This window comes from Taeniopygia guttata, chromosome 11, assembly GCF_048771995.1.
Source record: "Taeniopygia guttata chromosome 11, bTaeGut7.mat, whole genome shotgun sequence".
Lineage (NCBI taxonomy): Eukaryota > Metazoa > Chordata > Aves > Passeriformes > Estrildidae > Taeniopygia > Taeniopygia guttata.
In genome coordinates, this window is record NC_133036.1 from 10,349,808 (window position 1) to 10,369,087 (window position 19,280).

Sequence of the window (19,280 nt, forward strand, 5' to 3'; positions counted from 1 at the left end):
GCCGCCGTGACGCGCGGTCAGCTGACGGCCGAGCGGCCGCGGCGGCGCGGGGGGCGGGCCGGCACTCGGAGGTGTCCGCTGCCGCCGCGCACAGCCGCCGCCGGGCCGGGCCGAGCCAACGCCGCCATGCCCTCGGAGAAGAGCTTCAAGCAGCGCCGCACCTTCGGTGAGCAGCGCCGCACCTCCGGGGAGGGACGCGGCGGGGAGCGGGGGGATCGCCGCGGAGAACGGGGAGGGGGCGATGGCGGCGGGAGCGGTGAGGATCCGCGGGCGGCTCCTGCTGACAGCGGCGGGACCCGCGGGCGGAGCGGCCCCGGTGCCGCCCCGGTGTTTCCCCGTGTCCCGGCCTGCTCGCGGCTGTGACCGAGTCAAAGGCCGGCCCGACCTCCGCGGTTGTTTACCCGGGCGGTTCGGGACGCGGGGGTTTTGTGGTGTCGCCAGGTGTGGGGTGGCAGCTGTGCTGTGCTTGGGGTGGGGAGATCTCTTCATGGCATCGTCCATGATGGACTGCGAAACTCGCAGGAGCCTGGAAACATCCTCGGCGTGTGTGCCAGGAGCTGGGCCTGCCCTTCGCTCCGCTGTCGGCTCGGTGTCCGGCGCAGTGGCAGCGGAATTAAAGCGGCCCTGGCAGCCGGGGAGAGGAATTCTGCACCCGGGCTGGGCTGGGGCGTGTGGCTCCCGGCTCTGTTTGCCTGCAGAGAACGAGCAGGGCATCGAAAAGAGCTGTGTAATGACGGCTGGGAAAATGAGATTAGTGCCTTTCGAGAAGGAACAGCCTCGATAGAGCAGTGCCACGCTTCTCAGGATGGGACCGCAGCGATCCAGGGGCTGGGGATCTGCCCGTGTGTGTCAGTGAGGGTAACACGAACTGGCAGCGTAACCTATTTCTGCATGAGCTATAAAATCCCGTACGTGAGATGGAATTGGTGGAAGTAATTGATCCCGATTTTCCTTTCTTCCTGCCTTTGGGTTAAAGTCAAGCTGCTTAAGAGAGCTTTGTGATGTGCCCACCCTTGCCTTTGCTGTTGTGCTGAATGTGAGCTGTTCCCTGCGGTGAAGCAGGGAGGATGTGGCTCTGACAAAAGTCTGTGTTTATGCCACCCCTTTTCTCAGAGCCTTCCGAAACTGTTGTTGACCCCATCGCCTGTCAGCAGCCTCTGTTGCAGGTATTAAGTTCAGCTAGGATGGCAGCCAAGCAGTTGCCACTGCAACTACTGTCGTCAGAGAACAGTGTTTATCTGTGGCTGGCTGGGGCCTGATTTTGAACACACCACACACAATAATCTCCATGATTTGCCTGGTTTATGTTCCTTCTGCCCCAGGGAGTTCTGCTGAATAACACTGCTGTGAGCAAACCTGTTCCAGCTGAAAAGTTAGTGCTTGCCCAGTGGATGGCTGGTCTCACTCTTCCACGTATCTTTTGTGTTTTTGGTTAATCTGAAAAACTATTTTAACGAGGTGGAACTCTCTGCCCTTGAAGTGCTCCGGCTGGGAATGTGGCTTGGGATGTGAGGTGGCTTTCAGGTGAAGGCTTCGCGTGCTCCTTGCCTGAGTTCTGCTTGATTCACCTGCAGCTTCACAGGGTGATTCAGGGCAGCTGCATTCCTTGCCGGGCTCCTGAGGAGGATGTGCTCCATGGGCACAAACACGGCCTGAGCAGACTGAGGGATGTTATTGCTGAGTGTCCTGCCATTAGCATTCCAAGGGGAGCTGGCCTAAGTGCTTCTCTCCCTAGGCAGGTGTGTGTTCAAGCCGTGATGCAACACTCAATCATCTCCCTCCTTGGAGCCTGAAAACAGCCTGGAAAACCCCGTCCTGCTGAAGAACAGAGGGCTTAAAATTGAGTTCACTGAATCTGAAAGTAGGCAGGGGACACGCAGATGAGGCGGCCCCTGAAAGCAGCCGGGCTGTTTACTCTGCCTCGTGTACTTTAGCCAGGTTCATGAGATCTGTTCTATTAATATTTCTGTCTGAGGAGAGGTGAACTTTATCCTGAAAACTGGCACGGAGAGTGGCAAAATGTGTAGGTCCAGCAAAGCCTCCAGCAGCTCCTGCAACAATGGGTGAGGCCAAGTCAAAATAAAACCTGGAATTCGGTAACAGGAGAGCACACAAGGAAAGCTGATGCTGCCAGGCTTGGGCCAGTCCCGGGGCTCAAATAATTGTTGACCATTTCCTCTTCTGGGACCTGCCAGAAATAGCACAGGGTATTTAGTTGTTCATTTGGGTGGTGTAATTTGAGGCCTTAACTGTGTGAGGTTAAATGTGTGCTTCAGTGGGCAGAAAGTGAGGGGGTGTGGGGAGGAAAGGATCTCCATTAACACTTTCTAGGAGTGCCAGGCAGGTGCACACAGCGCTTGTCACCTTGGGTTAAGGAGCAGGAGATCAGCTGTCACAGGAGAGGTTGTACTCCTGATAGTGCTGGCCAATTTGGAAATGGATTTGCCTGAATTTCCTCTTCTGGCTTTTCCTAACACGTGGTCCCTCTCTTCAGCAGTGGAGAAATAAGGAAATAACAGTATTAACTGCGAATGTTTAAACAGATTTTTTTTTTTTAATCCCTTGCAGAACAAAGAGTGGAAGATGTACGACTGATTCGGGATCAGCATCCCACTAAAATACCAGTAAGTCCAGTTCTTTTTAATTTTTTACTTCAGTTTCTTGCCTCGTGGTCTTTTTGGCAGTTAGAAACCTGTGAAAGAGCTGTCCTGAGGAGACCAAATGAAAAGGTGGCTGTTCAGGGTGGCTAAGCCTGGATTTCAGGAGCATTCTCCAGCAGTAATTCTCACGGTTGCTGTGGTGCAGCAAGGTGCTCACGGGGGCTGGAGGAAGTGGCATTTCCGGAGTTTTGCACTTGTGTGTTGTAACTTGGAAGAAAACCACGCCCCAGCTGAGCTCTGAGATCCTCCTGAGCGCTCAGCTCCTCTCCCTGTGGTTTTCTTCTCTGAATTAAGAGCGTTCAGAGGCTCAGCAAGAGGAGTAGACAGAAGTGTAGAGGCAGATAGGGATTTGCTCATCAGCCTGGGCTGAGAAGGACAGAAATGCTTTTCTCCTGTGCTTAAGTCTCCAGGAATGCTGCTGGGCTCTGCAGCTCACACTGGATATCACCCCTCACCTGCCACTCTTGAGCTGCTCAGCTCCAAATGCTGCCTGAGTTTGTATTTTCTTTTACCTACATCCTCAAAGTTAAAAATGCAGAGAAACACAAAGGCATGGATTGTGTTCTGTCACTGCTGAGTTCTTCAGCAGAGGGAACTGAATGGGGCCCTCAGCCTTTGGCTCTCTGAGGAGATTTGGTGACCCCAGTGGGTGGAAATTCTGTTGTGAACCAACTGCTGCAAACTGTCCCCACTCCCAGAGCAAGCTCACTGACAGAAGCTGCTGTAGAAACAGAAACTGAAAGGTTTTCAGCTCTCCTTGGGCTTTAAACTCCTTTCTTCACTTTGGAGCTGCCACTGCTGCTTCCCTGTGCAGTTGGGCAAAGGAACAAGGAATACTTCACAGCAGAGACTTACTGACTTTTTTGGAAGGTTTCATTTTCCCAAAAGGTGCTTTCCTTGCAAATCTGTTTCCTGACAAATTTTGCTTTTTCACTCACCTTTCAGAGACCACTTAGCCATAGTCCCAAAGCTCTGTGACCACAGATTGAAAGCCATGGATTTATGGCAAAACTCTCACCGTAAGTCAGCCATGGACAGGTTCCAGCCAAAAATTCAGAGTTACCTCAGGAACTTGCTGCAGATGTGGTGATGCAAACTCCCAGCCATCCCCTGCTGGGATCCCTGGAGTCTTTCTGGGCCAGTCACTGCCTCGTTATTGTCATTAGCAGTTCTGGATGAGATAAGGTGGCAATGTCACACTAGATAATAAATCCTTCCTGTGCTGTCAACATCCTCCATTCTGCTGTTAGAAATATCTACTGCTTAAAAATAGAGGGGCTTTGTTACCCAGAATGAGCCAGCATTTATTTCAACTGATGTAAGGCTCTTTCTCTGGTAGAATTCAATCAACATCTCTTCACCTGTGCAGCTTTTTAGGATCAACACAGCCAGACCCCGTGAGCATGGAAAGCATCCAAGGGACTGGTGTCACATAGCTCCTGCTGACTGAAAATCAACAAACCCCACATGGCCCTGGAAACAGGAGCACACGAGTTCTGAGATCACTTCTTAAAAGCAGGAACTACCCTCAGTTGCTGGGCAGGTTGTTCCTTAAATTGGGAAATCTGCAGTTTCTCTGTGAACTAAATGGTTATTACACAGCAGTCCTGGCAGAGTTACTGGTTCCTGAGCGTGCTTGAGAAGTTTTCTCCTTAATTTGGAAATTGGAGAGTTTATACCTTTCCAAAGTAGCTTTTTCTCATGTATTAGAAGGAACCTTGGCAGGTGAATGAACAGCAGAGTCGTCTGGAGTGGTGGTTCTTAAAGAGATGGCCTGAAATGGAGAAATTCTAGTGGCAGCTGCTTGATCTGGCAGACTTCTGTGGCAGCACAAACCCTGGTCAGCCCCTGCCTTGTGTTAGAGGGAAGTGGGCTTGGTCTTTTCTTGGATTTCCTTGTTGCTGGGTAATCCAGTGCTGGGTTAAACAATTGCAGCAAAGAAACTCTCTTAAAATTGAACTGAAGCTGGGGATGTGTGCTGTAAAACCTTTGTGTTACCCCTCTGTGCAGTGGCTCTTGCAAACAGAACAGAGGAGCACGTGAAGGTAATTAATTCTCATGGAAACACAGAATTGTTGGGGTTGGAAAAGACCTTTAAGATAACTTTAAACTTTAACCAACCATGAGTTGCTGCTTCTCACACTGGAGATGCTGCATTCACAGGTGAAGGGAAATGGAGCTGGGAGGGGGCAGATGAGGGCACCAGACACTGTTCCTGCCTTTCACATCTTCTGCTTTTTGTGTTTCTTCTCAGGTGATCATTGAAAGGTACAAGGGGGAGAAGCAGCTTCCAGTTTTGGATAAGACCAAGTTCCTGGTGCCAGATCATGTCAACATGAGCGAGCTAATCAAAATTATCAGGTAGTATTGCTGGGATTCCAGCGTGAATTGATCAACCTCGGACTGTGATGCTCTGTTAATTCCCCCCTGGTGCACTTGGGAGGTCTAAATGGAAAATTCATCTAATGAGCACTAGGACAAATCCAGGAGAAGGTGCTTTTCCTTTTGCTTTGCTGGAAAAACCCCACTCTGAAGAGCTGCTAGTCTGCTTCCAAGAGAAATAACATTCCCAGAGCTGTAGGAGGGAGTGTGGGGCTGTGAATCCCTGGCTGGGTCCTTCTGCCCAGCACTTCCTGCTTGGCTATTTTGGGATGCCTCCTCTCTCCTGCCACGGAGTCCCCCTCGGGAGTGGCTGCTCTTCCCACCCACTGGGAAGGGGACTTTGGGCTCAGAGCCAGAGCTCTGCTCTTGGCTTGGGGATGCTCCTGGCATCCTTTGGGAATGAAGTTTCCCTCAGTGACAGCACTGAGGCCTGGGAAACACCAGCTCAGGCCAGAGTGTTTCTGCTCTGGCTGCTTGGTCAGCAGCAGTGTTTGGTGAGGAAGGGTTCTTCACCAAAACAGCCCCGAGTGGAAGCTGTGTGGTCAGAAATTCTGCATCTCTGCTGGCTCAGCAGCAGTGTTGGATGAGGAAGGGTTCTCCAGTGGTAACTGGGAAGTGAGCAGCAAACCAGAGCTTGTTTTGTGATGGTCACGCTGCAGCAGGAGCTGATTCGTGGGGGCCACGGGCTGTGGGAGTTGTCCAGGGTGTCCAAACAAAAACTGTCACAGGCAAATCCCAGCTCCTGCAGGAAGCAGAAAGGCAAAGAGGGTTTTGGGGACAGGAACCAGGTTGCTCAAGTCTTCCAGAGTTTCTTAGGAATGTGAAAGGCCCTGGGCAGAGAGGTTAACTGAAGGCTGAAGGGTTTTCCCACCTTTTTTCTCTGGCTTTACTGTTAATAAATAACTTGGTACCAGCCAGACTTGGGCCTCAGCCAGCTCCAGTGATGCACAGCAAAGCCCATCCTTCCCAAACCTTGGAGAGCTACTGCCTTCCCTCAGCCTGCTCTCTCTGGAGTGCTTAGTCTGGCTTTGGAAAGGTCCCTGTCCAGGCCTGTGGTTGGGAGCTAAATAAATCCTTGTTTCCAGCTGCTGCTGCCCCTCAGCAGCGAGTGGGAGCAGCAGGAAGCTGTTGTGATCTATTCTTTCCCTGCTTTGGTGGCAGCTCCACACTCCTGAGCTGCTTTTGCTCACTTGGTTTATCAAGCTGCTCCCTGCAGGAGGCAGTTTAGCAGGAACACCCATTTCCCCCGAGCTGGAATGATCCAAGGGAAATCCAGAATTCAGCTGTTTGCTGTGCCAGGCAGTTTGTGCAGCCTGTGGCTCCCTGCCCTTCCCACCATGGGAAGGAGGACAGGGAGCAAGATGCTCCAAGGTTAAACCCAGGCCGTTACAGAGCTGGGGACCAAGTGAGTGTAAAAGTTGCCCAGGTTTTGCAAGGACAAATTTCCCAATCTTCCCAAGGATCTCTGGGTTTTCATTCCGGTGAGCTGGAAGCCGAAGGTCCCTGGTTATGCCAGGGGTGCTTCTTCCCAGTCCCTCCAGTTCAGTGCCCTTCTGGAGTGCAGCTTTTCCCCTGGGTGAGGGCCCTGCCAGTGGATGCACCTGCCTGGATTTAGCAGAGGAATTGAGCCCAGTTTTGAGGGGCAGGGCAGGGGGGAACATGCAGGGAAAGCTGCCCCTGGACAGAGGTTGGAATGAGCTGAGCTTTATTTAAATCCACCCCAAACCATTCCCCGATTCTCTGCTATGACCTCGCTGCTGTCAGTGCTGAGGACTGTCCGTTGCCATCTGTCCTTTGTCCCCCTTTCCCCTCGCCCCTGCCCAGGCGACGCCTGCAGCTGAACTCCAACCAGGCCTTCTTCCTGCTGGTGAACGGGCACAGCATGGTGAGCGTGTCCACGCCCATCTCCGAGGTGTACGAGAGCGAGAAGGACGAGGATGGCTTCCTGTACATGGTCTACGCCTCCCAGGAGACCTTCGGAGCGCCAGCGTCCGCCTAGGACACGCCAGCGGCCCCAGCCCAGGATTTGGGTTGACCCTTGGCCATCACCCCCACTCTCCCCCACACACCCCCCAGGGAAAGAACCGGATGTCACCTACGCTCTCAGTCCTTAGCATAGTCTCGCTTTAGCAGGTGTCTCATCTCACCTTGCCTTGTTTGTGACTATTAAACAGTACAGACGAGCACCTCCAGCTTTGAAACCTGCCCTAATAATATCCCACACAGGCACATTTACAGGTCTGGACCTGACGAAAGGAGCTCAATTTTGCATGTGACACTTGCAGAGAAAGGGACACTCGATTTACTTTTAACAAGCAAACGGGCACCAGGGAGGAACTATAGTGTTTCCCGTGAGTTTGCTGGAAAATCTCCCTACAATTCCTTAAATTTTTTGGTTTTAAATGGGAAGGTTTCTATGAGAGCAAATGCATTTTAATGTTCCAAAGGGGAGCTTTTTCTTCTGCAGCTCCATCAGACTCGTGTCAGCGCTGCAGGAGTTAAGGCAAGTGCTCGGGGTGAGCTGGGGAAGGACAACTCTTCGTGTCTCCGGTTTTTGGGCGCCGCACGCTCAGGGGCGGTGCCGCTTTCTGGAATACTCATACCAAACACCACAGCTTTATCGTAGTTTTAGGAAGTGTCTAACTGTAAAATGCACACCCGAACAGGTAACACTGAAATAAACTCCAGTCTGTTACGAATTCCCAATCCCTGCGTGTCCATCCGAGCTGGCTTCCAGCGATCCGTAGGATCATGCCCCTAGCCCGGAGGTCGGGAGAAGCAGCTCAGGGCCGCGAGCGGCTGCCGAGATTGACGAACAAATAAATGATTTTTGTGGCACGCTGGAGGCTCCCGTGGGCCGGGCAGGGAGCAGGCTGTGCAGAGGGGAGCTCTGCCGTGGGACAAACCCGTGTTTCTCTAGTGCTGTCAGCGAGGCGTGGCGGGATCCCCGCGGGTGTCACCGGTGTCACCCGGCTCCGACGGGGACAGAAGCAATACTACAGCGCCTGGCACTGCGCGGGGTGCGCGCGTTGTACCTCCTCCACCTTGTAGCTCCTCTCCACTCTTTGCATGCATCTCCTTGCCAGGGCCCCCCTGCCCGTTTTTTATTGTCCTTTGTGTTTTTACTCCGACGTGAACTTTTCGATGCAGCTTGTTCTCTGTTTAGTTCTGTTCGTGGAAGAAACTCGTTTAACTCATAACTGACAACTGTACTTGTAATTACGACGTGATCGACTGATATTCCTGTACAAATGTTGCTTTTTTAAAATTAATACAGTGCTGATATGGATGGATTACATCCCAACTTAATTCTGGCTCGTGTGGTTATTCCTAGGCATTTTCGCAGCAAAATAATTAAAGGAATTAAAAATAATTCTCTGCTACTGCCAAGCTGGAGAGAAGCCCCCACACAGCTGAATCCCTTTAAAAGGAAAGCCAATACCAAGGGATTCTGTTTAACTCTTTATTTTCCATACATTAAATTTACTCGGATAAAAACATTCTAAAAATTACAATTTAACTTTTAACAAAGTATAATAAAACATAAAAATCCCAATACCAGAATACTTGACATTTACAATTCAAAATCAAATTAGCTGAATATTAAATATTTACAAAACTATTTAAAATATTTATAAAGTTACATGCAGAATTTGTAATACTAGAAGTGATCGAAGTAAAAGAAATGGCTCAAATGGAGCAGGAATTTCCTTCATTCCTAATGGAAAGTTATGTCCAAGAGAAGCTGTTAATCTGCACTTGAAAACACACAGGATTTGCTTTCTGCTTCAGTACCAACACAGTTCTTGTGTAGATCAGGAAAATTTCAGGGAACAAGTGGGTAATTCCAAGGGTTTATTACAAGAGCTGTGGGGCCTCAACCAGCCAAAGTGATTCCTACTCTCACAAACGCTCCATTTTGTGGATTTTTGTCCAGATTTGCCCATATTCATCCCATTTCCAGGTGTCCCAGACTAGCCCGAATCCAGCACCCCCAGGGTCCCTCTGGCACAGCTCTGCTCCCCTACAGGATTTTGGGAAGAGCTTTGCTCTGCCTGGTGCTCCAGCCTGGCTCATCCCGGGGTATCTCTGGGATCTGGGGGCACGGCCAAGGGCTGGTGCTGGACTCTTACTTTGGGAAGTCTGGTGCTTAATTTGCCAAGATTTAATGACCATGGTATGAAAAGGTTTCACAAAAAGCTGAGTGTGACAGAGCTGGTTTGAATAAAAACCAGTTCTGATAAACTTAGTAAAGGTTCAAATAAAGTCAGGTGGAACCCTCTGATCAGTATCTCAGTTCCCTCTCCTCCCTCTCTGCACTCCCTGTTAGGGTCTAGCCCAGAATATTTATTAATGCTTAATTTGCAGGGTGAGGAGGAGTTCACTGGAAATTCCATCCTATTTCCAGTCTTTCCATCATCAAATGGAAAATGCAGCTGGAACTGTCCCACCTGCTGTTCCCTCCCCTGGGAAAGGCTCCTGATTCTCCTGCCCCTGCAGGGAGATCACTGGGGATTCCCTTCCCTCTTGCACTGAAAAATCATTCCCATTCCACAGTGAAATCCATCTGGAGAACTAATTCTTTTTATATTCACAGGACAAAGATAGGACTAAATAACATTATTTGAAATCTCCATCTTTCCATGTACAAAAATAGGGTTTAAGAACTGGTTTCTTCAGGCAGGGCAGCTGGAACTCTACTATTCCAACCCAATCTGCCTTGCTTTTTAGGGGTAAAAAAGATGGATTTGTGCCTTTGAAGAAGAGATTAGGGATAATTTTATGGAATTAAGGTGCTCTGTTTGGACTTACCAACTTTGGTTGTTCTGGGTACAGAGTGGAGGGTGTTCACTGGCAGGTCTGAAGCCCCAACTCACTGGGATTTGGGGAAGGCTCTGAGGTTGCTGCTGGCTCACCAGATTTTCCTCTCGGACACTCGTGTTGCCTCCAGGTCCTTCTGGATTGGATCCTACTCCAAACCCAGACCCAACCGTTCCAAAGCGTCCCCCAAATGCAGCCACGAGCCACTTGAAGAAACATCAGCTGTAACTTGACACAAAGGAAAGGATCCCAAAGGAAGGAATGAAACAGCTGGAAACATCAGCCTGAACTCTACACACAGGGAAGGATCCTAAAGAAAGCTCTGGAGAAAGGAATGAAACAATTTTCTGGACAGACAATCAGTTTTACAGTCCTTTTGATATGATTTTTTCTGTGAGGAAGATCAGACACAACTGCCCAGGCTTGGGCAGTAAAACAAAACACAACTGGTACAGAAACAAATTTTTTTTTTTTGCTGCTGCTGTTTTTTTTTTTTGCTGTTTTGAGAGGGTTTTGAACACTCACATGTGTGTTGAAATACAGTTTCTTTAAATACAATTTTAAAATACTGTTTAAAAAAAGTGAAAAAAAATAATAACAACAACAATAATAATAACACTAAGTTTGGCTTTCAGCACATGTTCCAGGCCACTGGAGAGACCCTCAAAGCTGCAAATAGTAAACATGGAACTGCACGTTTTCCTTGGGCATGATGCAGTGGGACAGACTGTTCCTACCATTGTCTCGAGCTCATTAAGGCAAAGTAAATTGCATTGTCAGTTTTCATCCCTTTAGTGTTGTAGGTCTGAAGGTTGTTCATGGGAACACAGGGAACGTCCTCAAACTCAGGCAGAGCCAACAGGGAGTGAGAGCTGGGCTGGGGATACACAAATCAGGGGGTTCTTATTGCATAGCAATAAAAAGTGTCTTTTGTTTGTTTGTTTGTTCTGCAAATTCAGGTTTTGGATCCCTCCCTGGGCCGGGTTTGGGTGTGCCCACCCACATTCCTCCACATGCTCTCCCGATGCTCATCCAGGAGGATGAGAGTGCCCTTGGAGAGGCAGGGACACAGGGATGGCCCAGAATGTCCTTTTGCTATCAGCACAGCCCAGGAAGGGCTGGGCTTCCCCCTCACACTGCCCCATCTCCTGGGGGCAGCTCCAAACCCTCCTGCTCCCAGAGGACTTCCCAAGCCACTGCTGCACTACAAATCCTATGCATTCATCCTGGTCTAAGGAATACCTCCAAGTGTAAACAAGGCTTCAGACTTTAAAGGTGTTTCCCAAATTACAGGATGCAAATTTCTCTATGTCAGACACTTTTACAGAGGAGGCCTCGCCCATTTAATGCTGTCAAATTCCTGGGGGGGGGAGAGCCATGAGGATTAGGATCTTCTTTCAACCAGACAGGACCAAAGTGTTTCAAATTAGCAGTTCAAGATGGGCTTGGCTTCCTCTCCAGTCCTAATTTAGATTTGTCACCCACAAATGATGGACTAAGTAGTTAACACCAAAGCTACTCATCTACAACCTACTGCAACGAAGGAGGCCGACAAGAAATCCTTCCAAGTCTTGATAATAATGAAGTTTTTACTACCTTTTACATGTTTGACTCCCACCATTCCTGAATCCTGGGGTAGGAGCCAAAGGGTTATTTTATATAAAGTAAAGCAAAAGCTTATCAACTCTGCTACCAGAGTTCTTAGTTTGATTTTTTTTTTTTTTTAGGATGGTTTAAAATTCATTTACAAAAGCAGAATAATAAGGTTTCTGTGAAAGAGACCTATATACAGTAACAGGACGTAAAGGTTTTGTGTATTACAGGAAAATATTCTTGAAGCCTTTATGACTCTGGAGTCTCTGGGACTTGGACCCTTGGAAACTAAGTTTATTCCAGTGCTGGGAAGCCAGCACTAGCTAGTAATAGATGAGACAATGAAGCACGAGTTTGTTTCCAGAAGGAACCGAAACTGCCGTGTGTGTTCTTTTGGAAGGGAAAAGAGAGACTTTTTAGGATTTTTATTGTGGAATTAAGTCCCGTAAGCCTGCTGGTGCCAATTTGGAAAGGTTGGAACTTCTTTGCCTCTTGCACTGGTCTCAGAGTGACACTGTCTGCTAAAAGTGCAGAAAGCTTGAAGAGTTTTACATTCTTCTGTAGTGCAATCCTTAAAAATCCCAGAGATTAGTGCCTGATCACTTTTGAAAAAAAGTAGACATTTTACCTAGCCCAGGGGTGCCAAAGTCCTTCCGGCCACTCCTACCTTCCACCTCAGAACAGAGCTGCCCTGGAGTCAGGCCTTTCACCTTGGAAAAGTCCAATTGTGGCAACATTCTCCAGCCAAAAAAGTACAGGGGGTGTTGTACTTCCAGCAGGAACTGCAGCTGGCCAGCTCCACCGTCCATCCGTCCATCCATCGGTCCGAGGACACGGGGTCAGGAGTTCCAACAACAAAGCTTGAATTTGGCAATCAAAACTGGGTTGGCTGCACCCCTAAGCTAGATTTTCTACCTAGTCTAATAAAGTAAAGCACCTTTGGATTAAAAAATACATTAAGCTTAACAGCAACTGGACGTCTCAGTTTTGCAGTTCGATCTCCGTCGCTCTCCATGGCTTTACAGCATCGTGGTGCCAGCTGGGCAAACCTCAGTCTGTGGAGTCCAGACTTTCGGAGGGAGGGGCGTACTTCAGCCTGAACGTACCTGGCACAGGGACAGGGACACGGGGTTACACACCAGTCACCTCCCACAGCTTCCCAAACCAACCTGCTGCTGCTCCCCCCCATGGAATGCAGCACTGGAGCTTGGGTGCTGCTTTAGGGTTTCATGGAATCACAGAATCTCACAATGGTTTGGGTGGGAAAAGGATCTTAAAGCTCATCCAGTTCCAACCCTGACACTTTCCATTATCCCAGGGTGCTCCAAGCACCAGTGTCCAACTGGCCGTGGACACTTCCAGGGATGCCACTTCCAGGGCAGCCACGGCTTCTCTGGGCACTCTGTGCCAGGGCCTGCCCATCCTCACAGGGAAGAGTTTCCTCCGAATATCCCATCTAACCCTGGCCTCCTTCAGCTTACAGCCATTTCCTCTTGTCCTCTCAGTCCATGCCCTTGTGAAAAATTTGGCAGACTTTAAATGGGAATTTAATGAATGAAATTAAATCCAATTTAAAAAGACATCAGAGTCTGCTGCATTCCCAAAGTTCTCCCACTCAGGACTGACAAGGCAGCAGCTCTGCTTACCCCTGGCCACTACCAAAACATTCACCACCAGAATTCCACTCAGTATTTACCTTTTCCCTGCTGTAAATTGCTGCCCAACACCTCACACTTGTTAATTTATGTTCAATAATATGTTCAAACTGTTGAGACCACACAAAAATGAATCCAGGTAAAGGCTACAGACAAGGCATGATGTGAAATGGAATCTCAGTGCTCTTTACTCAGAGTTTGTATTTCATTTTTTAACCCACATCACTCTTAGATTATCTCAAAGTAAAAAAAGAAAACTGGGACTAAAAAGTGCTCTTGGTAAAGCAGTATTTCTTTTTTACTGTTTCCTGCCTGGAATTAAGGATTCTCCTGGAGAAGCCTGTGCTCTACATGTGTAAGCAACATGTCCTATAAAATAACTACAGCAGCAAACAGGACCTTCAGGAGGGTTTGAACAGCAATTCTTCATTTAGGTTATTGTGTTGGGCAGGAAGGGAAGAGGAGCAGAGACTTCAGTTTCTGAAATTCCAGGGGAACTTGCAATAATGACCAAAGCTGACCTGGCTGACAATGCAGAAGCAGCAACAGCAACCTGACCTCAGCAGCTCCCTCCCTTCCCTGATGTTTCTTCCCTCCCTAAAATCAGTGCCAACCCCACAGAGCACACCTGAGGGCCTTGTCTGAGTCTCCTCATGGGACTGCCTAAAATTTGCCAATGGCTCAGACCATCAACTTGCAATAACAAAATATTTTTACAAGCCAGAGATTCCAAGATGCCATCAGAGCCCAGATGGCATCAAGGCCACGCTCTGTGTGGGTTGGATCTTACTCCAGACCCAGACCCAACCATTCCAAAGCATCACCCAAATGCAGCCATGAGCCACTTGAAGAAACATCAGCTGTAACTTGACATAAAGGAAAGGATCCCAAAGGAAGGAATGAAACAGCTGGAAACATCAGCCTGAACTCTACACACGGGCCAGGACTCCGTGTGTCCCCCCTAGCCCTTACCTTGCCGATTGAAATCCATGGGTGGCTGTTTGCAGTCCTGAGCTCTGTGCCCGCTGGCCCCGCAGTTGTAGCAGGAGAGGTTCCCGTTCTTTTTGTGGCTTGACCCGTTGCCGTTGCCCATCATCCCCTGTGCCTGGTACACCCCGGCCGTGCCCGCCATAAAGTTCTGCATGGGGGGCACGGCGAAGGTGGACTGCCCGGCCATGACGGAGTCGGGGGCCAGGCCGCTGTTGTAGGCTGTGTGCACCACGGGGAACGTGGTGCTGCTGTTGTACTGCTGCGTGTTGATGTAGCCGTTGCTACACAGGGGGTTGAAGGGCAGGAAAGGGAAAGTAAACATGGAAGGTCCTGAAAAGGGGTGCTGGAAATAGTTGGCGTAGCTGACGGTCATGCCGCTGGAGCCGCAGTTGCCGCTGCAGCCGCAGGAGCTGCACACCATGCAGCCGGGGGGCTGCGGCGGCGGCTGCTGGTGGTGGTGGTGGTGGTGGTTCTGGTTGGGGACGGGGACGCTCCCGGCCGAGCCGCCGCCGCTGTTGCTGCTACTGCTGCTGCTGCTGCTGCTGTAGAAGTTGTTGTCGGCGCCGGAGGAGAGCGTGGGGCTGGAGCTGGGCGCGGGGCAGCTGGGCAGGTTGGCCATGGTGGTGAAGGACGGGGACGGGTGGCTGCTGGAGGAGGCCGCGTTGCTGTTGGCGCAGAAGCTGCCCTGCATGGGCGCCACGGGCACGCTGCTCATGGCAGAAAAGGCAACTTTGGTGTTGGCTGTGTACAGAGCAGTCCGGGGGTTGATTATTGCAGGGGACACCGTTATTTGCATATTGCTGGAGCAGGAAGTCTGTCCGGCCATGGCGGAGTCGGTGGGAAGAGACGACGACACCAGGAGTTTGATGGGCGGACGAGCCACGTGGAAGACTGTGCTGGACGTCACCGTGGCGGCAGTGCTCGTCTCCACGATGAGTCCTGGCTGCTGGGCTGGTTTGATCACTCTGTCCAGAGTGGAAGCGTGGACGACTTTGGTCCGAGGCCCAAAGTTCATGGTGGACGTGGGGGAGCTGCTCTCAGCACCCCCCGACAGCACCTGCAAGGGCTGGTGCGGAGAGGACGCGGACATGACGTCCACCACGGCGTTCCCGAAGCCCTTTTCCATCTTTATGCTGCCCCTCGAGCCGGGAGAGGCTTTATTCCTTTCTTCCAACGACAAGAGGGAGTGCACAGAGGACGAGAGCAGCTTCATGTCGGCGGAGCCGCGCTCCGGTTTGTGCACGGAGCCGAGCATGCGGATGGGGGCCATGTGCGACGGGCTCGGGGACAGCATCTGCATGGGCAGCGCGTGGTGGCCGGCGGGGCCCGAGCCGGCCTCGTTCTGCACGGGCAGCACCTGCGCCGTGGGCCGGGCAGAGCTCGAGGGGAAATGGTTCAGCAGCATCACCGGCTTCTCCTTGTCCGAGGCGTCCAGGTGGAGCTCCAGGCCTGGGGAGAGAGGAGCTGTGAGGACAGCCCTGGGCGCGGCGCGGGGCACGGCTGGGGGGCTCTGCTTACGTCTCTCGTTCTCCTCGGCGCTGTCCGAGCTCTCCTCGCGCGTCTGGATCCCCATGGGGCTGGAGCTGGAGCTGGAGTACTCGGAGGAGCTGCCCTCCCGGGGCAGGGGGTGGGCTGGCTGATCCACGTCCACACGCAGCTCTGCGGGGACAGGGCACACGGAGGTGACACTGGCAGCACCTTGGCAGAACACAGCCACGCTCAGCATTTACATCAGAGGTGGAACAGAGCAGCTGCCCATTCCCACCAGAGCCATGGAAAAAAATCACCTTTTATTGCCCCAGTAATCACCAAAATCAGAGTTTTTGCTTGCTCCCGGTTAAGCCAGTGGCCTTTGGAAGATAAAGCTCGGGGAAGAAGCAGCACAGGCAGGAGCTGACCCTTGTGCAGTGTCCCCTGCTCCCCTTACCTGCAGCGTGGTTGCCCCGGATACTCTGGATAGGCCCCACGTGGGAAGTGGGGGGAACCCTGGCCACCCCACTGCTGGTCACTGAGGAAGGTGTGGAGGGGTTTAGGCACCGTTTCTCTGATTTCTCCCTACAGGGTGATGGAGAGAAGCATGAAGAGACAGAAACTGGCTAAAACACAACCACAAATAAATCCATTTCTGAATGAACCCAAAGCAGACAAAGCCCATTGAACAACCCACTGCTGCTGTGCCCATTTCAAAGGGAAATACTTGGAAATCACATCAGTGCTGACCAGAACTGCCAGCAGTTAGGGCTGGACAATTTGCCATCTGCTTAGAACACTATGCTCTTATCTGTCCAGGGTAAAACATCACCAAACCCTGACTAAACTCTTACAATTCTATCACATATTATGTCAGCACGTTCCAAACCCAAAGGGAAAACAAACACAGCCGCAAGTTTTCCTTTTCCAAACAAACTCTGTAAAAACTAAGATTGCTGATAAATGCTGCCAAAGGAGCTGTGATAAATGGGCACAGATTTGGATTTCTAATTGCTTTTTAAGGAACAGCAGTAGCTGCAGAATAAACACTTTCCTGTAAGTGGAGATGCAAAAACCAGGACAATCTGTTGCATCAGTGTCCCCAAAGGGCTGTCACAGCAGCCTGGGGTCACTGTGGGACACTGAGGCAGCTCCTGAAGTAGCTGTGCTCCATCCACGCGGATTGGAGCCAGAAAATTGTCACTTCCTAGGAAGAAAAGGCCTGACTTTGGGAGCACATCCTCTGGGCTTGCAAACCCAACAGCTACCATCAATGTCAGGAGGATGGGAAGCCCAAAATCTTTGCAATAAATGTGACACAAGTTTAAAAAAACCTAACCACAGTATGTATATTTTGTAGATTTAAAAATCTGGTATCCTTATCACAGCCCTGAACAGGCAGCAGTAAACCAGAAAGTGCTAAATACTGTTTTGTACTGGAGCTAATTATCAGCCATATCTTCAGGTGGGAATCATGGTAGGTTTGTGGTCTGGGAAGCAAAAACTTTAAAAAAAGTTCCCCCAGCCCTCACTTACTTCTCCAGCTCCAGTTGGGTCTTGAGCTTCTTCTTTGCTCCCATGGTGAGGGACTCAAACTTATTCAGATCTTCCTCAGTAAGACTCAGAAACTTGGAAAGAAAAAATGTGTATAGTTTTATAACCTGGAATATTCTTATTCCCATTGTGAGTGAAGAGCAATTCCAAAAGCCAACTTTAAAACCATTTTTAAATTCAAAGAAACTCTGTACTCCAGTTTTCAATTATAGTGCAAAATGAAAATGTGGGGGACAGGCATGAAGGAAAGAACACCTGCAGATTTAATTTAATTAGGTGTGTGCTTGTATTAACCAGTCACAATAAAGACGAAATAACTCGTGTACCTATTACAATAGAATTAAATTAAAATAGAACTTGTTGCTATCAGTGAATTTAAGGATCTTAGAAAGTCACTCCAGTTTTCCCAGTGTTTCATGAACCACAGAAGCGCAGTGAAAATATACACCAATAGTAAATGTACCAATAAAATATAGAGATAGATACAGACATTTATATTATAATGTAATTAAAATGAAAGCCAGTGAAGTGTGCATAACAGTATTTGCTTTTTAAAAATACACTGGAATATAGAGTTTTACTACTTTATTAAAGAAAAAAAAAACCAGTATATTTCCTGTCTTATAATGAAGAAAATTAAATCAGAAGCCTTTGGTAAGAGATTGAAATTAAATCCATAAAATATTCCATAAGCAGCACAAAGCTCAGCCCAAGCCCTCCTTCCACTGGAGGGCGTTCCAGGCCAAAAGACAGAGGACAAGGAATCTCCCAGTGGAGCTGGGAAAAGGCTCCAAAACTTTGTTTAGATCAAATCCAGCACACACAGGTGTTATCTGGGACTATTACACTGCAAAGTCACAAGAGATTATTTTGCCGCAGGAATTTCTGCAAGAAACAAATCTCACTCACTCATGTTCATATTCACGCCACGAGTCTCTGAAAATCTATTTCTTAAAATGAGGATAAACAAATATTTTGGAAGAAAAATCAACCAAGAAGCAGAAATCAAGAGAAATCAACAAATTTAGGTATCTCCTGCATACAAAGGGATGCCCAGGGAGCCAAGAAGAGCTCCTAAGGCAGCATCCAAGCTGGATCTCCAAGCATTCCATGAGGAAGCCTGGGAGAAGCAGCAGCTGTTGGACAGCCCCGGACACAACACAGAGTGAGAACAGCAAGAAGGTTTTCATCAATTCATTACTGCTTTCAGAAAGTGAAAACCTCCCCAGCACGTGCCAGAAACTTGTGTGATCCTCACTGCAGATGTTCCCAGCCTGGAGAACGTGGGGATAATTTAAAATCTGGCTGCTTCCCTCCATTTCCTGCCTCACCTTTTCCATGGTGAGCTGTTTGAAGACGGGGTAATACTTGTGCAAGCGCAGCTTCCTGAGCCAGTCCAGGATCCCGTTTTGCTCCTGTGTCTGAGGGGTCTGAGGGCTGGAAGACATCAGCATGGCTGGGGAGGAGTTTTCCAGCTGGGAGCGATAGCCCAGCGAGGAGCCGGCGCCTCCGGAGTGCGAGCAGTGGGGCAGAGACACGGGAGCAGCAGCCGAGTGCTGCACGTGGTTCTGGGAAGACTGAATTCCAGCCACCCCACATATAGGTCTGGAAAATAAGAACAAGGTTGGGTTTAGTTGGAAAAGCTGTGCCACCCAGAGCTCAGCTCTGCAGCCATGGAAATCTGGGAGAAATTACGCCATCGGAGCCAGGGTATGGATTTGTACCTGCTCTGCTCCACAGCTCAGTAAAACAGGGCAGTTCTGGCAAAGGGTGAAGCTGATCTTCACCTTAAACAGAGTTTTCCTTCAATAATTTCCTTCAATATTCACAGATATGAAAAATTCTGCTGCCTCTCTGCCATTTAAAAAAGCTTTCGACAGAACGGCCTTTGCATTATTAAAAAGAAGTAAAGCTGCCCAGATATAATCCCATGGAAATTTTTAATCTTTCCATATGGAAGTGGCAAAAGAAGCCACAATACTAGCTCCTTGAAGGGGGTCTGGGTTTTGTTGAAGGACATGAAAATTACCTCTTAAGAGAATGAGTTGTAAACAAAATAAATATTTCACCTTCCAGATGTTCCCAGCGTAGTTCCTACTTTGTAGAGGGAGGGGTTGCCAGGACCTGGAAACAAGGAAGACAGTCACAAATGGCA

The 19,280-nt window shown here is 49.5% G+C and overlaps 2 protein-coding genes across 6 annotated transcripts in view; one reads left to right on the forward strand and one right to left on the reverse strand.

Moving 5' to 3' along the window:
- On the forward strand, positions 1 to 8,351 carry MAP1LC3B (microtubule associated protein 1 light chain 3 beta). 2 transcript variants are annotated; one of them, NM_001245293.1, is given in 5 exon segments: positions 49 to 166; positions 2,569 to 2,624; positions 4,915 to 5,021; positions 6,867 to 7,243; positions 8,135 to 8,351. In NM_001245293.1, coding segments are annotated over 4 exon segments (378 nt in total). In that variant the 5' UTR covers positions 49 to 126; the 3' UTR covers positions 7,042 to 7,243; positions 8,135 to 8,351.
- A 3,217-nt stretch (positions 8,352 to 11,568) lies between these two features.
- The window catches only part of ZCCHC14 (zinc finger CCHC-type containing 14), a 45,702-nt gene continuing 37,990 nt past the window's right edge, over positions 11,569 to 19,280 (reverse strand). Inside the window, exons 7-13 of one of the 4 annotated variants that reach the window (XM_030282629.4) lie at positions 19,195 to 19,249; positions 18,457 to 18,730; positions 17,108 to 17,199; positions 16,029 to 16,156; positions 15,620 to 15,760; positions 14,084 to 15,550; positions 11,569 to 12,562 (exon numbers count right to left, since the gene is read on the reverse strand). In XM_030282629.4, coding sequence (XP_030138489.3) covers positions 12,507 to 12,562; positions 14,084 to 15,550; positions 15,620 to 15,760; positions 16,029 to 16,156; positions 17,108 to 17,199; positions 18,457 to 18,730; positions 19,195 to 19,249 — 2,213 coding nt within the window. In that variant the 3' untranslated portion in view covers positions 11,569 to 12,506. Of the gene's footprint in view, positions 12,563 to 14,083; positions 15,800 to 16,028; positions 16,157 to 17,107; positions 17,200 to 18,456; positions 18,731 to 19,194; positions 19,250 to 19,280 lie in introns of all 4 variants that reach the window. The other 3 variants (XM_030282628.4, XM_072934531.1, XM_072934530.1) reach the window with 3 other exon arrangements.